Source organism: Saccostrea cucullata, unplaced genomic scaffold, assembly GCF_032062105.1.
Source record: "Saccostrea cucullata isolate Sc308-1 unplaced genomic scaffold, CSIRO_AGI_Scuc_v1 ctg904, whole genome shotgun sequence".
Classification (NCBI taxonomy): domain Eukaryota; kingdom Metazoa; phylum Mollusca; class Bivalvia; order Ostreida; family Ostreidae; genus Saccostrea; species Saccostrea cuccullata.
The window spans coordinates 16,736-37,218 of record NW_026920060.1 but is presented as its reverse complement, the minus strand read 5'-3'; the positions used below and the strand labels follow the sequence as shown (position 1 = coordinate 37,218).

The window sequence follows — 20,483 nt, the reverse complement described above, 5'->3', positions numbered from 1 at the left end:
AAATAAAATTCATTTACAACTTGTAATTTTATCTCGGACATTGAAAATGCAAATATTCTCTGATGAAATATCAAATCGTTTTTGGTAAAGCTCTTAAGTTTTACATTTGGCGCCGAATGGATGAACAGGAGTCCCCCGATTGTGCCCCAACCTCCCCCTCGAAAAAATCCCTGATATGATTTGATTAAACTTAGTACATGTAATATGTTATGGCTTGAGCACAAGCACAGCCATAATGGCACTTTAAAAAGACAAATATATACTCTTATCCTTGTGGGAAGTTGTGGCCAGTTATACCTAACCATTTTTAAGCGGTTAGCTTGGCTAACCGCTTTATGGCATGTGTCCGATTTTTATCGACATCGGAAACTTCCATAAGGCGCTACCTATCGACAACGGCAACTTCAACTTAGCCTCTACCTAGTACCTATGATTTGTTTCTAACACACATAACATATGTTAAATAAAATCAAGACAATCAAAACAACATAATCTTTCGGTTTTTTAATTTTTTTTCTGATTTTGTTTGTCAATGAAATAAATTTATTATTTTTGTATTAAAAAGTTTATGTATAGGAGCATTTGGTGTCAAGATTAAATTTCCGTGACATCAGCTGATGGCGATCGGTTCGAAGTCAGCATGAAGTTTAGCTGATAACATTATCAACGCGTTAGATTTAAACTTTAGGAAGAAATGTATAGCGAGAAATATCATATTTGAACCCAATGCTACACGAAAACAAGTAGGCATTTCCGATTTATGTGTTAAATTGAAGCCTGAATCGAACAGGTGGTCAAAATGGCGTTGGACACCTTGTGTATTTATATAGAGAGGGGGTAGAATGTTTCGATATTTGGCTAATTTAGAGACTGATAAAAATTCAGGTGCCTGTGATTAATTATAAGGCACCCCTAATGAACAATAAATATTTGACCGAATTATGCTACTTGGCACAGGGAGGACGGGTTAATTACTGGCTAAAGGGGTTGAAGGTTATTACCGACTGCAAAACATCGGAGAATCTCTCGATCGATTTTCATTTTCCAAAAAATTAAGGCATCCTTTTAATTAACTTAACTAGTACATGAAGAAAGCCTTTATATAAAAATACTGAATACATCTGTAAGTTGTAAAGTTAAGGATTACTTCCATAATGAAACGTTTGTTTTCTTCTCCTTTTTTTCTCAGTTGAAATTATTTAAAAGATTATAAAAGCTTTATTTCCAGGGATAAATTCTGTGCTCAGTCTAATTCAAACGATCACATTTTTATTTAAAAAAAAAAATAATGGGGGCCTGAAAATACTTAAATTAATTTTTAAAAATCGGAGAAAAAAATTTAATCTGCATTCGATCCTTTTCTGAAAATCAGCCGATATAAAATATGCACAGAAAAAAGAGGCTTGAAAAATCTTTACGATAAGCACAAATTGAAAATTATATCTAATGAATGATTATTTTTGAAAGTTTGCTAAATTCCTATGCAAGGTATAAGTTGTAAAAATACTTTTTAAATTTGAATTTGTCAAATTTGTTAATTATCATTTTGAGCCTTTGAGAAGAAATAAAAATTAAAATACAGATGCTTACAGACATATTGATAGAAATTCGCATACTTGTTTTTAGTAAAAAAAAAAAAAAAACAACAACAACAATGTATTGCTTCTGCGACATATTAAAGAAAGTGACAATTATACCTAAGTAATTCTTGCAATGGACAGTTAAATTGTTTGTTATACACTGATTTTTAGTGAACCTTTGAATTTTTAAAATACTAGTATTGATGGATTAAACAACAACTTTTTTCCTTTTTTTTTAACAATATTTCATGAAAATTATTTGCCAAATACTCGGTATATGTTCGTTTATACATATCGTGCAAGACTCTTTTTTTTTAAAATAATTGTCATATACCATTTACTTATTCGAACATTTTATTGTATGAAAAGTCAATAATGTACATTTCTTAAAACTTTATTATCTTGTTTACTTGTCTTTTTTCCTGTGACAGAGATAGTTCATAATATTAATAAACAGATGTACTCAGTATCTGTATCAAAATACAGAATGAACAGTGATCGGTCTCAAAAGAAAAACGGATCCTTGAAAGTTCCGGTGCCTAGGAGAAGTAAGCATCCCCAATGACAGAACCCGCAGTGAGCCTACGAAACTGAAGCTCTCTGAAATTAATTAATTCTCTGCTCGTCCATCCGTTTTTCTCAGACTAGCCAGCTAAAGATCTATGTACAGTACTCCAAAATCAATTAATCTAAAGAATTTGAATTATCATTTTATTTTCTTTTTGAGTTGTTTGCTTAAAGTAGCCTTTACAGTTACCTAATTTCAGAATCAATAGAGCATGAAAGCCAATTAAATTTGCAACATCAACATAATTTGTTTTTCGTTCTGAGCACTTTTGGACGCCACCAATGGAGACAATTAGGGAGAAATTTTTGAAATTGAACTTCCTGTCTTTCAAACTGAAAATCTAAGGTTGATATTTTGAAACAAACATTTGTGACATCAGCCTGGGATGTTATTGGTTATACCATTTAGTTAAGTACTACAAAATTCAGTGTGTCTGCTTCTTCGCTGATGACACTGGAAAAAGATATGCATGCCTACTTTAATATCATCATTCAATGCATTTTTTGTTATTGTACACTGTACATATTCGATGAAAGCATGCTAACCGCTTTTCAGTACTTTCAGTACTTTGATTAATTAAAACATCATGTTTCAAGACACTAAAATTCCCACCCACCTAACCTAGGATGCCAAAAATTACAAAGCTACGATCCATATCAATTGTGTCAGCTGTCCAGCAAAGTCAAAGGATCTAAATATTACTAATGAACCGATAAAATGTGAAAGGCAAAATGACTAAATTCTCAACGATAAATTATTTTTAAAGTTATTCTTTTCTGTTATCTTTGTTTTCAATTGCTTCACGCTTGAGAGACGGCAATTAGAATTAAAGGGTGAAAATTATGGTTCACATGTGTAATAAATAAATGGGACATAGTTTACATGCATATAAGAAGGTCGCAATTTCGATATTTAAATGACTAAGATAGTCACATTCATTTTTTTAAAAACTTACTTCCCTCTTTTTACAAAGGACACATGGTGTAGATCCACTAACTGGTTTAAGATACGATGGAACCTATAGAATAATTATTTATAATAAAAAAAAGAAATGCGTGTGTAAAAAGGATGGATATAATTAATTATCAAGTTTATCAAGTTTTGTAATCTCTGGTATAATTACGCAAAAAAAAAAAACAATGTCCAGGTTTTCAATTCAACAAAATTAAAAATAACACGTATTCGTACAAACAAAAATAGATAAAGAAGAGCAAGATATAAGTTTATTTGATCTCTAAGATTTCATAAAAAAGAAAAAAAATGTTTAACTTACCAATAGTCCATCATTTTCACAGTTCCTGATGAATCGTTTTGCATTCCCAAGGCTTCCATATGATGAGCAGTTTTTACAATGCAATTTGTCATCTTTTTCAGTTTTAACCAAGAATTTAAGGCACCGTAAACACCAACCATGGAAACATTGAGAGAACTTTATAACCGCCTAGACATATTAGAATTAAAGCAAATACGAGCTTTATATTATCATTTACGACCTTTATATTATCATTTTTGTTTGAATGAAGGTTGTCTCTGATATATGATAGCCCGACTTTGTTTGACACATTATTTGAAAGCGGCAACCAAATAGACCAAAAATTTAAATTATCCAGGTTGAGCATCATAATAATTATGTTAATCCTTAATGAATTCAGCACCGAAAAATAAATTTCAGTCTTGCACAGTGTAATGCACATGTATAGAATCCATGATTTTGTACAATTATTTTTTTTTTAGCTCACCTGAGCCGAAGGCTCAAGTGAGCTTTTCTGATCAAAATTTGTCCGTCGTCTGTCGTTGTCGTCATTGTTCTTGTCGTAAACTTTTCACATTTTCATCTTCTTCTCAAGAACCACTAGGCTGATTTCAACCAAACTTGCTATAAAGTATCCTTGGGTAAAGGGAATTCAAGTTTGTACAAATGAAGGGCCACGCCCTTTTCCAAGGGGAGATAATTATGAATTCGAGAATAATTAATGGCATTTTAATGGCAAAAATCTTCTCAAGAACCACAGGGCCAGGAAAGATAAAACTCATGTGGAATCATCCTCAGGTAGTGTAGATTCAAGTTTGTTCCAATCGTTATCCCCGGGGGTAGGGTGGGGCCAAAATGGCCGATCAATGTTTTACATAGGAATATATGGGAAAAATCTTTAAAAATCTTCTTCTCAAGAACCACAGGGCCAGGAAAGATAAAACTCATGTGGAATCATCCTCAGGTAGTGTAGATTCAAGTTTATTCAAATCATGACCCCCGGGGGTAGGGTGTGGCCAAAATGGCCGATCAATGTTTTACATAGGAATATATAGGAAAAATCTTTAAAAATCTTCTACTCAACAACCACAGCGCCAGGAAAGATAAAACTCATGTGGAATCATCTTCAGGTAGTGTAGATTCAAGTTTGTTCAAATCGTTACCCCCGGGGGTAGGGTGGGGCCAAAATGGCCGATCAATGTTTTACATAGGAATATATAGGAAAGATCTTTAAAAATCTTCTACTCAACAACCACAGGGCCAGGAAAGATAAAACTCATGTGGAATCATCCTCAGGTAGTGTAGATTCAAGGTGTGGGGCCAAAATGGCCGATAGATGTTTTACATAGGAAAATATAGGAAAAATCTTTAAAAATCTTCTTCTCAACAACCACAGCGCCAGGAAAGATGAAACTCATGTGGAATCATCCTCAGGTAGTGTAGATTCAAGTTTGTTCAAATCATGACCCTCGGGGGAAGGGTGGGGCCACAATGGCAGATCAAAGTTTTACATAGGAATATATTGGACAAATCTTCCTCTCAAGAACCATTGAGACATGAAAGATGGAACTCCTGTGGAATCATCCTCAGGTAGTGTAGATTCAAGTTCGTTCAAATCATGACCCCCGGGGGTAGGGTGGGGCCTAATGGCCGATCAAAGTTTTACATAGGAATATATAGGGAAACCTTTTAAAATCTTCTTTTCAAGTACTTCAAAGCCATGCTTAGTCATATTTATAGGGAATCATCCTCAGGTAGTGTAGATTCTAGTTTGTTCAAATCATGACCCCTGGGGGTTAAAATTCAAGCCCACTCCCCCTCCCCCCTTCAGTAAACTTCCAGTTCTGATCTCATATGTGCTTTTTCCTAGCCAATTGCTCAGGTGAGCGATGTGGCCCCTGGACCTCTTGTTATCTTTTTTTCTTTTACAAATACCAAAACACAGAAATTAGAGTTAACCATTATTATCTATTTAACTAGTAATTTATACCTTTGTTGGACAATAACTGCAATTCAATCTTTCACCATATGATGGACAAAGCAACTGTTAAGACAAATAAAGAACTTTAAGAACATGTATCTTATTTTATCTACCCGTTGGATAAATCTATGTTTTACATGTATCCTCGGGTAGATGCTTTATCAATAACACTTCCGGTTTTGACACGATCCCTGGCTTCAAGAATTTATTTTATTGAATCTTTTATTTAGAAAAATTTTGCCCTTATAAAATGAATGATAAATAGCAATTATGTCATTAAAAGCAAAAAAGACTCGTATATGTCGAAGAAGTGTCTTATTTTATCGAGGTGCCTGTATCGGCTACTTGAAGACAGATGTTACCCCTCCCCCCGCCCCTCTTCCTTTAAATCGTTTTCATAGAAAGTACATCCTAGCAGTTAATTTGTTCCTTTAACATCTTTAACAATGCTTTCTTATATTATACTACGTATGCCTATCAAGTTATATTAATTATGGTGTAACTTAACATGGATCAACAATTAATCTACAAGTAGGACCCTTGCCTTGCCTACCACTGTACAAAGATAAATTTTCACGATCCCTTGATCCTTACACCTTTCAGTAAGCAGTTCGCTTGATGTTAAGCTCCAGCATTTGTCATATAATGTTTTCAAAGACGCATATAACAAAATTTCTAAATTTTGAACACGACCCACTTTCTTTCGAGGCATGTTAACATCAACAGTGCTACGTCATCAAGTTATACGTCATTAATTTGAATTAGAAATTTTTCATGTACTTTCATAGGGAAAGTCTCAATGTTGCGTTAAAACGAAAGTCTTATGTATTGATTGTACATTGTTTTAGCGTCCCTCTCGAAAATTCTTTACTCATATGGAGACGTCACCGTATGCCGGTGAAGGGCTTCAAATTTTGACCTTTACACGGCACTCAAGGCCATTGAGTAGTGAGGGATCTTTATCGTGCCAACGCCTGCCGCTGACACGGGGCCTCGGTTTTGTAGGTCTCATAAGAAGGACCCGCAACTTTCACTTTAAAGTGCCGAGCTCATGGCAAAAAAACAGTTGCTACCCATTTTAACGACTCGGTCAGTAGCGGCCGAGATACGAACTCACGACCTCCCGATCAAGGAGCGAGTGCTCTACCGACTGAGCTACCGTGAACGGTCGAAAGTCTTATGAGATAAATAGAACATTATAATTGTGTGAATTGATATCAATGGGCTTTAAACCACTCGTTGAAAAGGTGTATATTCACTCGCAAGCCTCGCAAATATTCACACCATTTCAACTCTTTGGTTTAAGCCAATATCAAATCAAACAATATAGATATTCTCTATCTATAAAACAAAGTATTCCTAAACATGCATCAAATAGAGGTGTGATTTTTATACTGGTAAACACGTAGATTATAATGATTGTGAACCAACTTTTATTTATAGGTACGATTTACCAGGATTAATTACTTCGCTACGATGAATTTTTGCGATCAAGCCTATTTCTATCTGTTGTTACATGTAATAGACACAGGGGCATTAATTATAAGGACCAGTTCGTAGCGAGAAATATTCGCGACTACGAGACTCTCGAAAAATTCTCGCACGCAAATAAAAGTGGGTTTACAGTATCTAGTTCCTAGAATATTTTTATGGGAAGGGGCATGATGATCAAGCGTTTAAGAACAAATACGTATCTATTCTTACGTGGCTTATTCTGTCTTTTTCCGTATGTTTACTTATACGTCCTTCTGAAGCATCCCACTTACATGCATCTGAGCAGTCATATGGAGTTTCCGGAATCGTAATCGTGTTTTCATCTTTCTTAGTCAGCTCTGTTTGTACACAAAATCATTCTCAAACTTGACATTATCTTTTTGGTTATTTTAGATAATGTTCATAAGCATAGGATAAACAAACGAATATTTTTCTTACCCTCAAAGTAATTGATATTATTCTGAAATTAAAAAAGAAATAGAGATTAATTATTTTAATGCAGCATTATAATTAAGTTTTCATAATACCTTAAGTATTGCATATATACACATGTACGAGTATATTCTAATTGTAACTAATTAAATAAATACATGTTTTGAACCAGAGATATATTTAAGTTTATTATCAAAGTCGGGATTTAACTAAGTCGCACAGTTTTTTTAAAACAGTGTTTTCAATTGAATTTGGCAAGATTGAAAGTCATTAGGAATTATTTATATCAATAAAAAATCTGCCTTCAGATAAACAGGACACAGTCCTACAAGCCGTCAAGCGCAAGTCCATTCTAGATATCCATATCTCATTCCACAATTGTCACATTATTTTGATCCTGATAATTGGCTTACAGTCTCAAAACAACAATAACCCTTTAAAAAATACTTACCTTCAGAATTCCTTGATCGTCAAGTACGGCTTTCAAACACAGTACAGGAAAACGTTGCGAACAAAGTGAAACGCTACAGGTAGCAAGTCCGTACTCGTTGGAGTTGTCGTACATTTTCATCGTGCAAGGTTTACATGCATTATGATTGCAGACAGTTAGTTCAATAAAAACCTATTTAATAAATTAAAATTTGAGCATAAATTCATATTTTCAAATTCTTATGCTGTACATTAATCGTATTTCGTAATCCTGATATTCTCATGTAAAATTGAATGATGCCCACTTGTTCAAATTAGGAAATCACTTTTCCAGTTATTTATGACAGGTGAAAAAAATTTCTTTCAATAAATGCCTTGATATTGTAATTTTCATTATAAAATATTGTAATTTTTTCTGTTTAATGATACGCAATTATTGCAGAGTTAATAACACAAGAGTAATCTTTTTTGGGTTATATAATTTTCGTTCTGAACGGTTGAAACCGTTAAATACTTTTTAACAAACAAGGAAATCATTTTTAGTTCAGCAGAGTTGAAAGCTCAAGTGAGCCTCTCCGGTCTCATTTTATCTTTTGTTCGTCTGTCCATCCATCCGTCTGTCTGTCTGTAAACTTTTCATAATTTTAACTTCTCCGAAACCACTTGGCAAAACTCAATCAAACTTGCCCAAAAACATCATTTCGAGATGGGAAATTATAATTTTGTTTAAATGAAAGGTCATATCCTCTTTCAACGGGAGATAATTACGAATTAGTAAAAATTTGGTTGTATCGTTTAAAAATCTTATTCTCAAGAACCAGTGAACTGTAAAAGTTGAAACTTATGTTAACAAGTTTGTTTATACAATGCATCATACCCTCCGGGGGTATAGGGGGAACATAATGGGAAATCAAGGGTTTACAAAGTTTTACATAGAAATTGATACATGTTTTGATTTTTAATATCACAGGGAGATCCCCCCTGCCATTGTTGTATATATGTTAACTGGTGATCTCCCATCTTCTAAATGTACATTCTTCAATGATAATCATGTCTTGCTTAGACTTTAGGGAGATCCCGCTGCCATTGTGATATCAGGTGCTCAATAAGTCTCTGTACGTTTTGTCTGGGATCTCCCTAGTAGTAAAGGTAGTTTTACTTGTAATTAGTTGTTATATTGTCATTGATAAATGACAATATTCATCAAACTATGTCATATAGTGTTTTAAGGAAGTAAAAATTCACAAAGCTGCAGGACCAACAGGGAACTGGTTTTCACACATTCTTTACAATACAGGCATTTGTCTAGCATACATGTAAGATAAATGGAGGACATGAAAACCTTTAAAATTTTTCTTCTCGAGAACTGCAAAGCCATATGAGTGGCGAGACAATTATGGAAGCAGCATCCTTATTTAGTGGAGATTCATGTTGTTCATATCATGACGCTTGGAGTAAGGTTGATCCATAATGATTTTTTTACATAAAAATATATAAGAAAAAAATCTTGAAAATCTTCTTCTGAAGAACAGCAAATCCATGATTTGTGACACTAATATGGAATCATCCTTAGACAGTGTAGCTTTCAATTTGTTCAGTCGCAATCCCCGTAGGTACGGTTGGACCATATTGGGTTATCAAGGTTTTGCATATAAATATATAGGAAAAAATGTTTAAAAATATTATCAAGAACAGCGAAGTCATGATTGGTGATATCAATTTGGAAGCATTTCTTTTAGTGTGGATTAAAGTTTGTTCATATCGTAACCATTGGGTAATAGCTATAGAAAAGGATCATAAAACCTGTATATTTGATATGTGCAGCATTATATCTCATTTGAAAATTAAATGCTCTTTCAATGCAAGGCTTCTCTTGATCATTATCCTTTCAAACTCACCTCCTCCGAGTCACAAGATGAACAGTTTCCTTTTCCTTTTGGAATTTGTAGGTACATTGCTACCTGATGAAAAGTTAGTATATATGATTTTTAAAAAAATTAAATGACCTGAATAAAAAGAAATCTTGTAACTATTCACATCTTTTAAAATCTGATTTCCTCACCTTATAACGTACGGGGTATTCAAAAGAATTCAAAATTAGGAAATAACTATCTTCTTATTGGATATTTGCGACCGTTATTGCTGATTTAATGGTCGCAAACCGAGTTTTACCGGCGACGCGTAAGCGTTAAATAAAGTACGTCACAGAGCATTGTATTTTTGTGTCGCACTATTACGGCGTCACGATGAAAAGCTTTTAACCTCGTCACATGTAATGCTCGTTTTACCTCTTCAAACACCAGTGCATTAGCCAATCAAAACGTGTTTTACAAAAAATTGCATTAAAATTTACATTATTGTTTCAAACAAAAAAAAGTTCTATAAGAATTTTGTTTTTATTTAAACATATTCTTTTTAAAAGTCAATCTCTGATTGTTGTATTTATTCAAAGGCATATTTTATTTTACATTAATCTCTGATTGTTGGTTTCACATAATTTTCATTGTATTTCTATTTTTTCCAGTACTCTTGAGAGGTAAAGAAATAATATGCAACGTACACTCTAAAAAATTAAACAGCTTTTATAGCCAATGTCGTGAAGTTACGTAATAGAATCAACATTTGACATTTATATTTTAATTTATTGTTCAAAATACCGAACTTAAATTTAGTATTCGACGAAACAAATTTTCATAAGGGATGTTGAAACTACAAAAGGAAAGGTTTGGTACACTGTAGCAGTTACATGTATCTTATTTGAGAGCTGGATTTACCAGTATGAATAAATTTACTATCATTATTATTAATATATATACCTTAAAACAGATCTAAAAATATATAAATTCGGATATTCTTATACATTTTTTGATGATCTTTTTTTCAAATAAACTGTTGAATGGTGAATGATCAGCCAGATACTCAAAGGAATGAATGAAAGTGTCTAGAAAAGAAACAAAATACATACAGCAATTGGATCTCCTTTTATTGCCATGTGCATAGCTTTGAGGCACACGGTAGGAATTTCCTTGTCACAAAAAGATTGGTAGCACTTTTTCATCTCCATTGGCAGGTCGAGATACCTTGCTTGTCTTCTATTTTCAGCTTCCAGGATGTACTTTTCAAAGCAGGAGACGCATATTTTGTGATCACAGTGCCTTATTATAACTGAAACCTTTTAAAATAGAAATACATTACATAAAAACTTGTTTTCTTTTAATTGTACTCAAAATGAAAATCACCTATTGCATAGACTTAATCTGAAGGGATTACGTTTTTTGTTTTTTTATTTGGGTCTGGGGGCATTTTCTCGTAACCCTAAGGTTCAAAATTGAATAAAAATAAAAAAAATTATAATTTAAAATAGAAAGTAAGAAAAAAAATACTATTAGTGCATGAAAAATTAGTTCTTTTCAAATTGAAGTCCATAACTATTCATTGTCATAAAATCAAAGAACAAAATCTATATATATAACAGAGAGAGAGAGAGAGAAAGAGAGTTTTCATAGATTTAATAAATAATATTATATAACTTTGTGAAATCCGGTAATCTGATTGGTCAATACGAAGTACTTATTTTTTAATAATGACCGCTGAAAGCGAATAATGACTCGCACGAGCTGCCTCGTTTTCACTTTCGCTTTAGACAAACATGGAAGTTCGCAAGTTGTAGGTAAGGAAAATTTAAAACATATAGTGAAGAACTCTGAGACTAATAATACAAAACAATTACTAGGATATTTGTGAACATTTTTCGGGAATAATTAGCACATACCATTTCATGGTTGAGTTCGACCTTTCCACTCAGCCAGCAGAGTTTTGACGCTGTTTACGCGATTACGGAGACTAAAGAAAATATAGACAAGTATACCATGCAAGATTGTATTTATTCTTAGAAGACATGGGTATTTATATTTTGTCAGTGCATTTCGTCTGCAAGTGTAAACGAGAGCGATTCTCAATCTGGGGGAGGGGGTACTCTGTGTTATTCGGAGATAGATATCTTGCGTCATTATTATGATATGGGAAATTTATTGCCAAAACAATTTCCTCCGAGTAATATTCAATGAATTCTGAAACATTTACATTCAACTTATTTATGGTTAATACTATCTCTGTAAATAATAGGATGATATACATTGCACTAATAAATTTGGGAAATTATTATTTATAAAATATAATAAATATGGACTCAATGCACAGTCAATATGCATTTATAATGACCCAGAATGACAGATATTGACCTCAGATACATGACGTATATCGACCTCGGGCTAGCGCCCTCGGTCGATATACTACATGTATCTTCGGTCAATATCTGTCATCCTGGGTCATTATAAATGCATATTGACCTACATTGAGTCCATATTTGTATAATAATAATTGTTACCTTTTTTGATAAAGTGGGGATGTTTTTTTTAACCCCACATGTACCGAACTTGTTAGTACCGGATAAAATAAACCAAGAGGTCCAAGGGCTTTAACGGGCATATTACTATGAAACTGTACATCAGTTTTTAAGGATCAGTAGAAGTATTAAACAAAATTAACAAATAGGCGAAGCAATAAAATCGTCAAGGTCGTTATTCCGTCAGAAATCCATGGAGCTGAACGAAATGAAATTTTATCTTTAACATATCATGATATACTCAAATACAAAAAAAAAATCAGCTCAATATCTGTAAGCGTTTGGGAAAAAGTAGAAGAGCAATTGGGACAGACAGACATAAAGACGGATTGACAGACGCAGAGGAAACATATAGTCCCCAAGATAGTCTGATACAAGGGAAAGATACTAATAAGCAATCCCCCTGGAAAGTGTGACTCATGGGCCATGAAATTCACTATCTTTGAAGAGGCACCTTTTTTATCACACAAGTACAAGTAATTATGTACTAAGATTATCGGCTTAATACTCTGGATAAGAGGAGGAGATATTCAAAAATTCATCAAGAGTTCATCCATTTTCAAAATATTTCATTCTTTTGAAAATGTGTACCTCGATCAGGCGACCTCATGAAATGAATGAAACGAATATTTAATTAGCACATGCCGTTTCGTGGTTTACTTCAACATTTCCACTCAGCGAGCAAAGTTAACGCTTTTTATGGAGATAAACGAAAACAAAGACATTCATGCTATATATGGTTGTGTAGATAAATTATCGTAAAAGACAATGATATTAAACAATTTGTTATTACATTTCCTCTGATATTGTGAATGAGTATGTTTCTGAGGAGGGGGTACCGATTGTTATTCACAGTTATTATTATACATGTTCTGTAAGTTAAAAATTTATTTCCGAAACAAGTGCCTGTGGAAAATAGACATTGTAGATATTATATTTTTTTTAATATGACCATAACAATGATACCTCAGTTAAAGGTCAAATAATTTCAGCTTAAATTAAATTATAATCCATGTTTACAGAAAAGAAAATATATACCTCATATTTAAAAGTTGAACATCTAAAACAGTCAGAAAGTGTATCTGGTACTACAAATAGTGTTGCCTAGTAAAAAAAAACAGCACATGTAATGTATAAATATGCAAAATACAATATGCAAATTGAAACAAAAAATGTGTCAATTTATTTATTAGTTACCAGCTGCATGGATGACAGAAGTTGATTCACACGATGGTTTAAACAATCCAAAGGAAAAGAATTCTGACAACCCGTCACAGGACACTTCTGGCATTCATTTTCATTAATATCTACAGATAGTATTTTCTTTGGAACGCATTCCCAACATAAATTGTGGATACAATCTCTAAGTCTGAGGAGGGGCTAAGTTGAGAAATGAGAATCATGAATTAAATGTCAGAAATATATACACATATCATGTAACAATTGATCGGAGTGAATTTTGATTTCTCCAATTTTACGAGGAATAAGTTGTCATTCCGATGACCAACGATATTATTGCTACATGGACAAAAAAGTAATTTCTCTGTTAGAAGCCTTACACGCTCAGAACTACTCTATCTCTTGCAATAATGCAGACCATTTTGTGCCATTGGCACACAGGGGGAAGGGAGGAGGAGGAGTCACCTAAGCAAAAGGATAAGTGCACTTAAGTAATACTTAATTGGTACTTTTATGTACCATTTTACTTCAACATATATTACAAAATCGTTCTCTATTGGTAATAGTGTGATACTAATGGTTATTTCTAATTAAAAAGCATGTTAAGCACCACTTAAACCGGCATGGATTTTAAACAATTGAATATTTTTAAATGCCTATGGATACCCTATAAATCCGAAAAAGTCGTACCGAATCGTTTATGTAAATCAAGGGGAATAGATATTTAAAGCGATACTTGAACAACCTGATGGTGGATTGTAGTCGGGCGCGTTTACGAAATGATATTTCTTGCGCCAAACCTGTTTTTAAAAACAATGAATGAAGTTGTGTAGTTGCCTGTAGCTAAAATGATTAAACTAAGAAATGGTACTCTTGCATTTGAAAAATTACAATTATAATAGTTTCATTGAATATGAAATTAAAAAGGAGTGTTATAAGTGACTTTCAATACCTGTTTCATTGTTTTGCATGAAAGTTGAAAATGTTTGCCACTTTATGAACGACACTAAGCTCTCTTTACCTCCCGACTGTTCTAAAAAACATTGCATACAAACATACATCTCTAAGAGGCACAACTTTAACTTACTGAAACAAAACCTGCCTAAGTATGTTTTACAGTGAACACTTTTGAGGAATGTTTACCTAGGTAGAACTTATGTGACTATCAGTATTTTAAAAAATTTATTCCACACGTGGGTTCAACATGGGTCATACAGGTAAATAGCTCTCATTTGCTATAGGAAAAACATAGTACTTTTTATACATTTTTTATATTTTAAGTACGAGCCTAATCGTGTGAAAATTTCATACGTTCACACAAGTTTTATAAATGTATTATGCGTCTTTTTTCATTCGCACAAGTTTGCACAACGTTAGACTCATATAGTTAACAAATGCTTTGAAAATGAATGACCGTTCTCGATTTAATATAGAAATTGCAAATGTCGGCTGATCCCTACCAAATTGTATAGTTTTGTTCTTTGTATATTCGTGGATTTCAGCGGTAAAATTTGTTGAATCGTATGGTTCAGATATCAATTAATGATTTGAGATGAAAAAATTTTGCTTAACTTGATTGTTTTTTTTTCCACATTTTACCAGGGCCCATTAGTGCACTAGTTCTTTCTTTTTCTTTAAAAAAAAGGTCATAAGACATTTCTTTACAGAGAGCACACAAATGAAATTACTTTGTATCTTTTTATCTAATTGTAAACATATCCATGATTTTTCCAAGCATATCCAGTCTATTGCTATAGCTACATTCTTGTTTAATTCTAGGTTGATTGTGACTTACCAAATTCGAACAGCTTGTCACCGAGCAATATATTCCTGGGTATGCAAATATTTTCCTACTCTGTTTAAAATGCGAAGAGAACATAAATATATATTTATGACTATTGATTTTATATTCGCTACTGAATTAACTTAATTTTGCTACGAAAAATATTATAATATATGTAAAATTAAGTCTAGTTAACAATGAAGTGATATTTCATATTTTATAATAATATATCTTACTCTATGAGTATGAATGGTACAATATAGCATTGCTACACCAACCGTTTCCGAAATGGAATTTTCGTACATTTCCATCAACTCTGAGAGATTGAATTTTACATGACAGTCCTCCAAAATGCAAATGTATTCTTCAGAATGGCTAAGTATTTTTTTCAGGCAAAGGCAACAAATATTATGGTTGCACGGGAATAAACCAAATGTCTAAAAAAGAAACACTGAATTGCAAGTTAAAATCTAAATAAAGAAAGAAACATGTATGTACATATTTTTAAAGTGCAGTTTTTAATTGTCTCTCTCAATTTATTACATTGGAATCAACTTACCTTAATTTGAAAACAACAGATGCAAATATTCTGAAAAATAGGTATTGTACACGTCATTTTATTTAGTTGGATTTACATGTACATGTAATTATAACGAAAACATAAATATGAAATGCAGCTTAACCTTTGCAATTAAAAATTTGTAAACATCAATTTTCTCCATCCATCTTATGCTACATGTAGATAACCAAGTGTTTCCTCTTGTGCTGACACACACCGGGCAGGCAAATGCATTCTGGATTTCATGCTTTTCAAAATTGACAATAACATCCATTGATTTCAGACAGAAACCACAGACGTCATGCATACATCCTGACATTTCGAACCTTGCCTACAGAAAAATTTAGTGAAATTCTGAACAATTTTTGTATACTAAATAAATGAGCAAATTATGTATTCTAGAATAAACTATATAAAATATTTCTCTAAAAGTTACTCTAATAAACAATCGATTGTTTATAATTCTAACTTTCCGTTTGCATCCTTGAACTTCACATCGACTGGAACCACGAATTGAAAGCATTGCTCTTTCTCCATGAATTGGCTGTCCCAACTGTCCATCCTAGAGGATAAAAATGACTTCTTTCGTACAGTTACCTTAACCTGAATGTTTAACGTTTTAACTGAAATATGTCATTTATCAAAGAATATCCTTTCCATCTTAACGAAATCTGAAATATTGTTTTTAAATCTAATTAAGGATAAAAAATACTCAAAATGTATGTTACAGAAATTCTACAAAAGCATATAAGTCAAACACGAAAACAAAAACAAAAAATCATGATAATAAGAAGTCGTACAGTGTAATAAGTTGCTGGCCTACAATATGTGACCCATAAGCATATATTTCTAACCGAAATTCAAGTAAAGAACATTTCTGGGAACTTTGTAAATATTCATGTAGGTTTGGTCATATTTTTTACAAGCATCTGCCTACTTTGACTGACACTTTCATTGCAAAATTGTGAAATTTATCTTCTATCGGCCTCTAGTTTTGTCATTTTAAACAAATTGGCTATCTTGATACATGTACATGTAACACATAACGGCTGCATCTTGAAATCTGTTCTGGATTTATAAGGAAGAGATCTATTATTGGAAAAATAGATCAGATGGTACATGTGTAGCACAGCTTATGTAGTACGCAGATTTTTTGCGGAGGTCCCCCTTCCCTCACATAAAAAACCTTTGCTACAGGCTTATATCAAGCTGTATTTTGATTGCCGTATTATTTTGTGATCCTTGATGCAACAAATGATGAAAACGTTATGAAAGGAAATTCGGATCCGCCAATAAATATGATATTAATACGATATACAGATTAAAAATTGAGAATTGCAAATGATTAGAATAGGGATCTTCCTTAGGCCACAGGGAGTTGTTATGTAAAATTTCATTGCAAAGGCTCAAGGGTTTCTCTAGATATCGCGCGAAAACGAAAGTGTTATAACAGACAGAATTTGCAAATTTATGACCTTGACCTTTGACCCTTTGACCTCAAAATTAAGATGTTTCTGTATTAGTCCATAGGGAGTGGCTATGCAAAATTTCATTGCAAAAGCTCAAAGGGTTCTCGAGATATCGTGTGAAAACGAAGGCGTTACAGACAGATAGAAAGTCGGACGGACGGCTAGACAGACGGACGGACAGACACAAATTAATATCCCCCACTTTTCAAGCGGGGGACAATAAAAAGCCGTCATTAAGACTTCCGAAATTCGTAAAATTGACTTAAGCAAGTCGTAATGTGCAAATATTTTAAATTAAAATTTTTTATATCAATATTACGTTCACTTAACTGATTTACAGTGCATTTAAAGTTACAATAATTTATTTCATATAATTTTGAAATTATATATCAGAGAATGTTTGTCAACAGCTCTTAATTAAATGCGGTCTTTTACTCTTCGCAAAGAGCGAAAGAGTCGCAGGTAGACAGACAGACAGAAAGACAGAGATATCCTTTTTATGTAATAGGATTTTTTTTAAAATTAAGATTAGGGTTTGCTCAATTTCCAATACTTGATATTGCGATTACGATACTTAACTTAATTAGCGGATTTCTTTCAAGATGGATGTAGGAAACATTTGTTGGATGGCTGCAAATGTGCTACTGAATACAATGCAAGATTGATCATTGTAGAGTTTATAAAGACAGATAATTAAAAAAAAAATCCTGGTGGAATACCTTGCTACATCTTAACATTCGCTGATTTAGCTTTATTAATTTTTGAGTGGAGCTATTCCTAAAATTTTATATTTTTTACGATATTTTTAACTAAGCAGCCTCTTCTCATTAATTTTTCGTTAAAAATAGTCACATTTTAAAGCTGATAAAATATTTTAAACTTTCTTTATTTGACAATCTACTATTTGGAACTAAATTGTTGGCAATACATTGTACTTTCGGCATAAAATTGTTCTTTTTAAGGTAAATCATACATTCCCCATTTAGTTGTCACCAAAACACGGAAGAAACACATGATAAAGCAAATGACGGGGATCTAAAACTGTTCATTGTGAATTTAAAAAGTGGCAAAACTTTTGATCTCAAGACATACCTTTTCTTTAATCTGTATATCACCACACTCCAGTCCGGTAATTATATCTGCGAAACAATGCCAACACCGTGGCATGTTATTTTCTTAATTTGTCAGTCTAATAAAAATAAAGATATAATTAAAACAATCTTACATTTAATAAAGAATAGAAACACTCATGAGAAATATATATGATAAAGTCAGGCAGAAAAATTATTTGAAAATACATTTAATTTGTGTTTCTCATTACCCCCTGCGTATATATGTACATGTAACATGTAGGCCTATCTCATTCCATAGCTATGGAAGTACCCGACGTCCTTGATATGCATGCATGATGCTCATATTAGTACATTATATTCTCCCCCCCCCCCTCTCTCTCTCTCTCACTCTCTCTCAAACATGCAGGTCTCATACACACTCTCACACACGGTGGAACTTAAATATAAGAATATAGAAAAATATCAAACGGACAAGAGAATGCTTGTCAACAGCTTCCAAAAAATATAACGAATTTTTCTCGATATTTATAAACTGTTAAAGTTTTACCTTTATAAATACATAGTTTTGGAGATAAGATAAATTTTGGGTTTGGACATTTCCCCCTTTAAATATTGATTGACTATAAAATTCGGGAAAGTTTTCAAGCTGAAAGAAATTAAATCTACTTATATTAAAACTCATTTTAAATTATTTTTTCATAGTTATTGCATGTTACTTTTTTGTAAATCTAAATAACTGTTGGACCTACGACATATCTGTGTTGCTTGAACTTCAAATTAATGAAATGAAGGATGTGGAGATAACAAACAGTACTTAATATCAAATCCATAAAACACTACAAAATAGGAGCAGAACAAACAATAACATTGTTTGGGATGAATTTCACGATATCGACGAAATAGGGTTGATTACCTTTGCATACTATAAATCATATAAATGAACATACCTCCGATTTCTCTTAGAAATATATTCAACAAAATCGTGTTACCTCTTCTTGATTATTCAAAAGAAAACAAATGAAAGTAGTCTTTCTCAGAAAAAAGAGCCGAAACGAAAGAAGAACCTTGATCGGTGCACAGATATTTTTAGGAAACGAAAATATAAGTAAACACGTACATGTAAATAGTATTGATTAGCATTATGTTATTTCAATCAATAATGATTGTAAAAAGTGCACTATATCTGTTACTAGTATTTGACTTTCCGACATCATATATAAATAGTGTATGCATACTATATAAGGGTACATATAGTTTTTATTATCAAAACAAATGTGATTTCAATTTTCATTGCAAAAAATGCTTTGATTTTCTCAAGAAACTGTACTGGGGAAAAATAATTTGAATACGGTGGTTGCTGTCAATCCCAATAACCCAACAATGCCTAGGATTGATTTTTTACTTAATTAAATAAATTATTTCTATTTGTTTTAAGTTGTTAATGTTTCACTTGGTGCATGAGGCAAGAGATCTTGGGAAACCTTACTCTCAAGCGGGTCTAAGTTAGTACCCCGAACTTTGAAAGCTTTCAAATGTTTTTTTTTTTATTTTTTCTTGCATTCAAAACTACCAGGTATGGGTATAATGAAGTTCCTGGTGAGATGATTGACTTTAACAAAATTAAGACAACAGTTGATAATCATAATTTAGTACAAAGATACAAATAGTTACGGTTCATGTTAATTTTTTTCACTTTCATAATACTCTCAACTTTGAATAAAGCATTTGCCTCACTTTCCTCAATGTTAGTTAAGGCCTTAAAATCATATTTTCAGAAATCATTTCTGCATTTGAATGAGCATTTCCTTTTCCCAGTAAAGATACGTATAAATAGGCAATATTCTAAAAATGATTGTTAGTCATGTTGGTTACAAGTAGCTATTTTTAAATCATGATTTGGATTCTTCGGGGATTTCTATTTTGGTATTCCAAAACAGTTCTCGGTATTCTACTTTCTTTTTCTTCGTCATCTATCCTGTCAATTAAGTTACGTACATAAACTTTGATACACAATTTATCAATGATTATTATATATATTGATAAAAACCTTCGATTTATCTTTTAAACATAGTGAAAAAAGAATTAGGCAAATCAAAAGTATTCTGTCCAAGGCATTCGTATTACATGATTTTGTTTGTTTGTTTGTTTGTTTTTGCTTTATCTTTTTATGGCCCCGTAAACGAAGTTTCGGGGGTATATAGTTTTTGTCGTGTCCGTCCGTCTGTCTATCTGTCTGTCTGTCTCTCTGTCTAGCTGTCTCTCTGTCTGTCTTTTTGTCC

The 20,483-nt window shown here is 32.6% G+C and overlaps 1 protein-coding gene across 1 annotated transcript in view; it reads right to left on the bottom strand.

The window, feature by feature from the left end:
* LOC134242454 (uncharacterized) overlaps positions 1-19,209 on the bottom strand; it is a 33,009-nt gene extending 13,800 nt beyond the window's left edge. Inside the window, exons 1-17 of the mRNA XM_062724544.1 lie at positions 19,152-19,209; positions 18,224-18,320; positions 16,132-16,224; positions 15,787-15,993; positions 15,663-15,692; positions 15,382-15,540; positions 15,116-15,175; positions 13,339-13,521; positions 13,180-13,245; positions 10,702-10,908; positions 9,635-9,697; positions 7,759-7,929; positions 7,314-7,335; positions 7,086-7,213; positions 5,391-5,444; positions 3,422-3,589; positions 3,104-3,166 (exon numbers count right to left, since the gene is read on the bottom strand). Coding sequence (XP_062580528.1) covers positions 3,104-3,166; positions 3,422-3,589; positions 5,391-5,444; positions 7,086-7,213; positions 7,314-7,335; positions 7,759-7,929; positions 9,635-9,697; positions 10,702-10,908; positions 13,180-13,245; positions 13,339-13,521; positions 15,116-15,175; positions 15,382-15,540; positions 15,663-15,692; positions 15,787-15,993; positions 16,132-16,224; positions 18,224-18,298 — 1,749 coding nt within the window. The 5' untranslated portion in view covers positions 18,299-18,320; positions 19,152-19,209. The remainder of the gene's footprint in view (positions 1-3,103; positions 3,167-3,421; positions 3,590-5,390; positions 5,445-7,085; positions 7,214-7,313; positions 7,336-7,758; positions 7,930-9,634; positions 9,698-10,701; positions 10,909-13,179; positions 13,246-13,338; positions 13,522-15,115; positions 15,176-15,381; positions 15,541-15,662; positions 15,693-15,786; positions 15,994-16,131; positions 16,225-18,223; positions 18,321-19,151) is intronic.
* Positions 19,210-20,483: the final 1,274 nt, after the last annotated feature.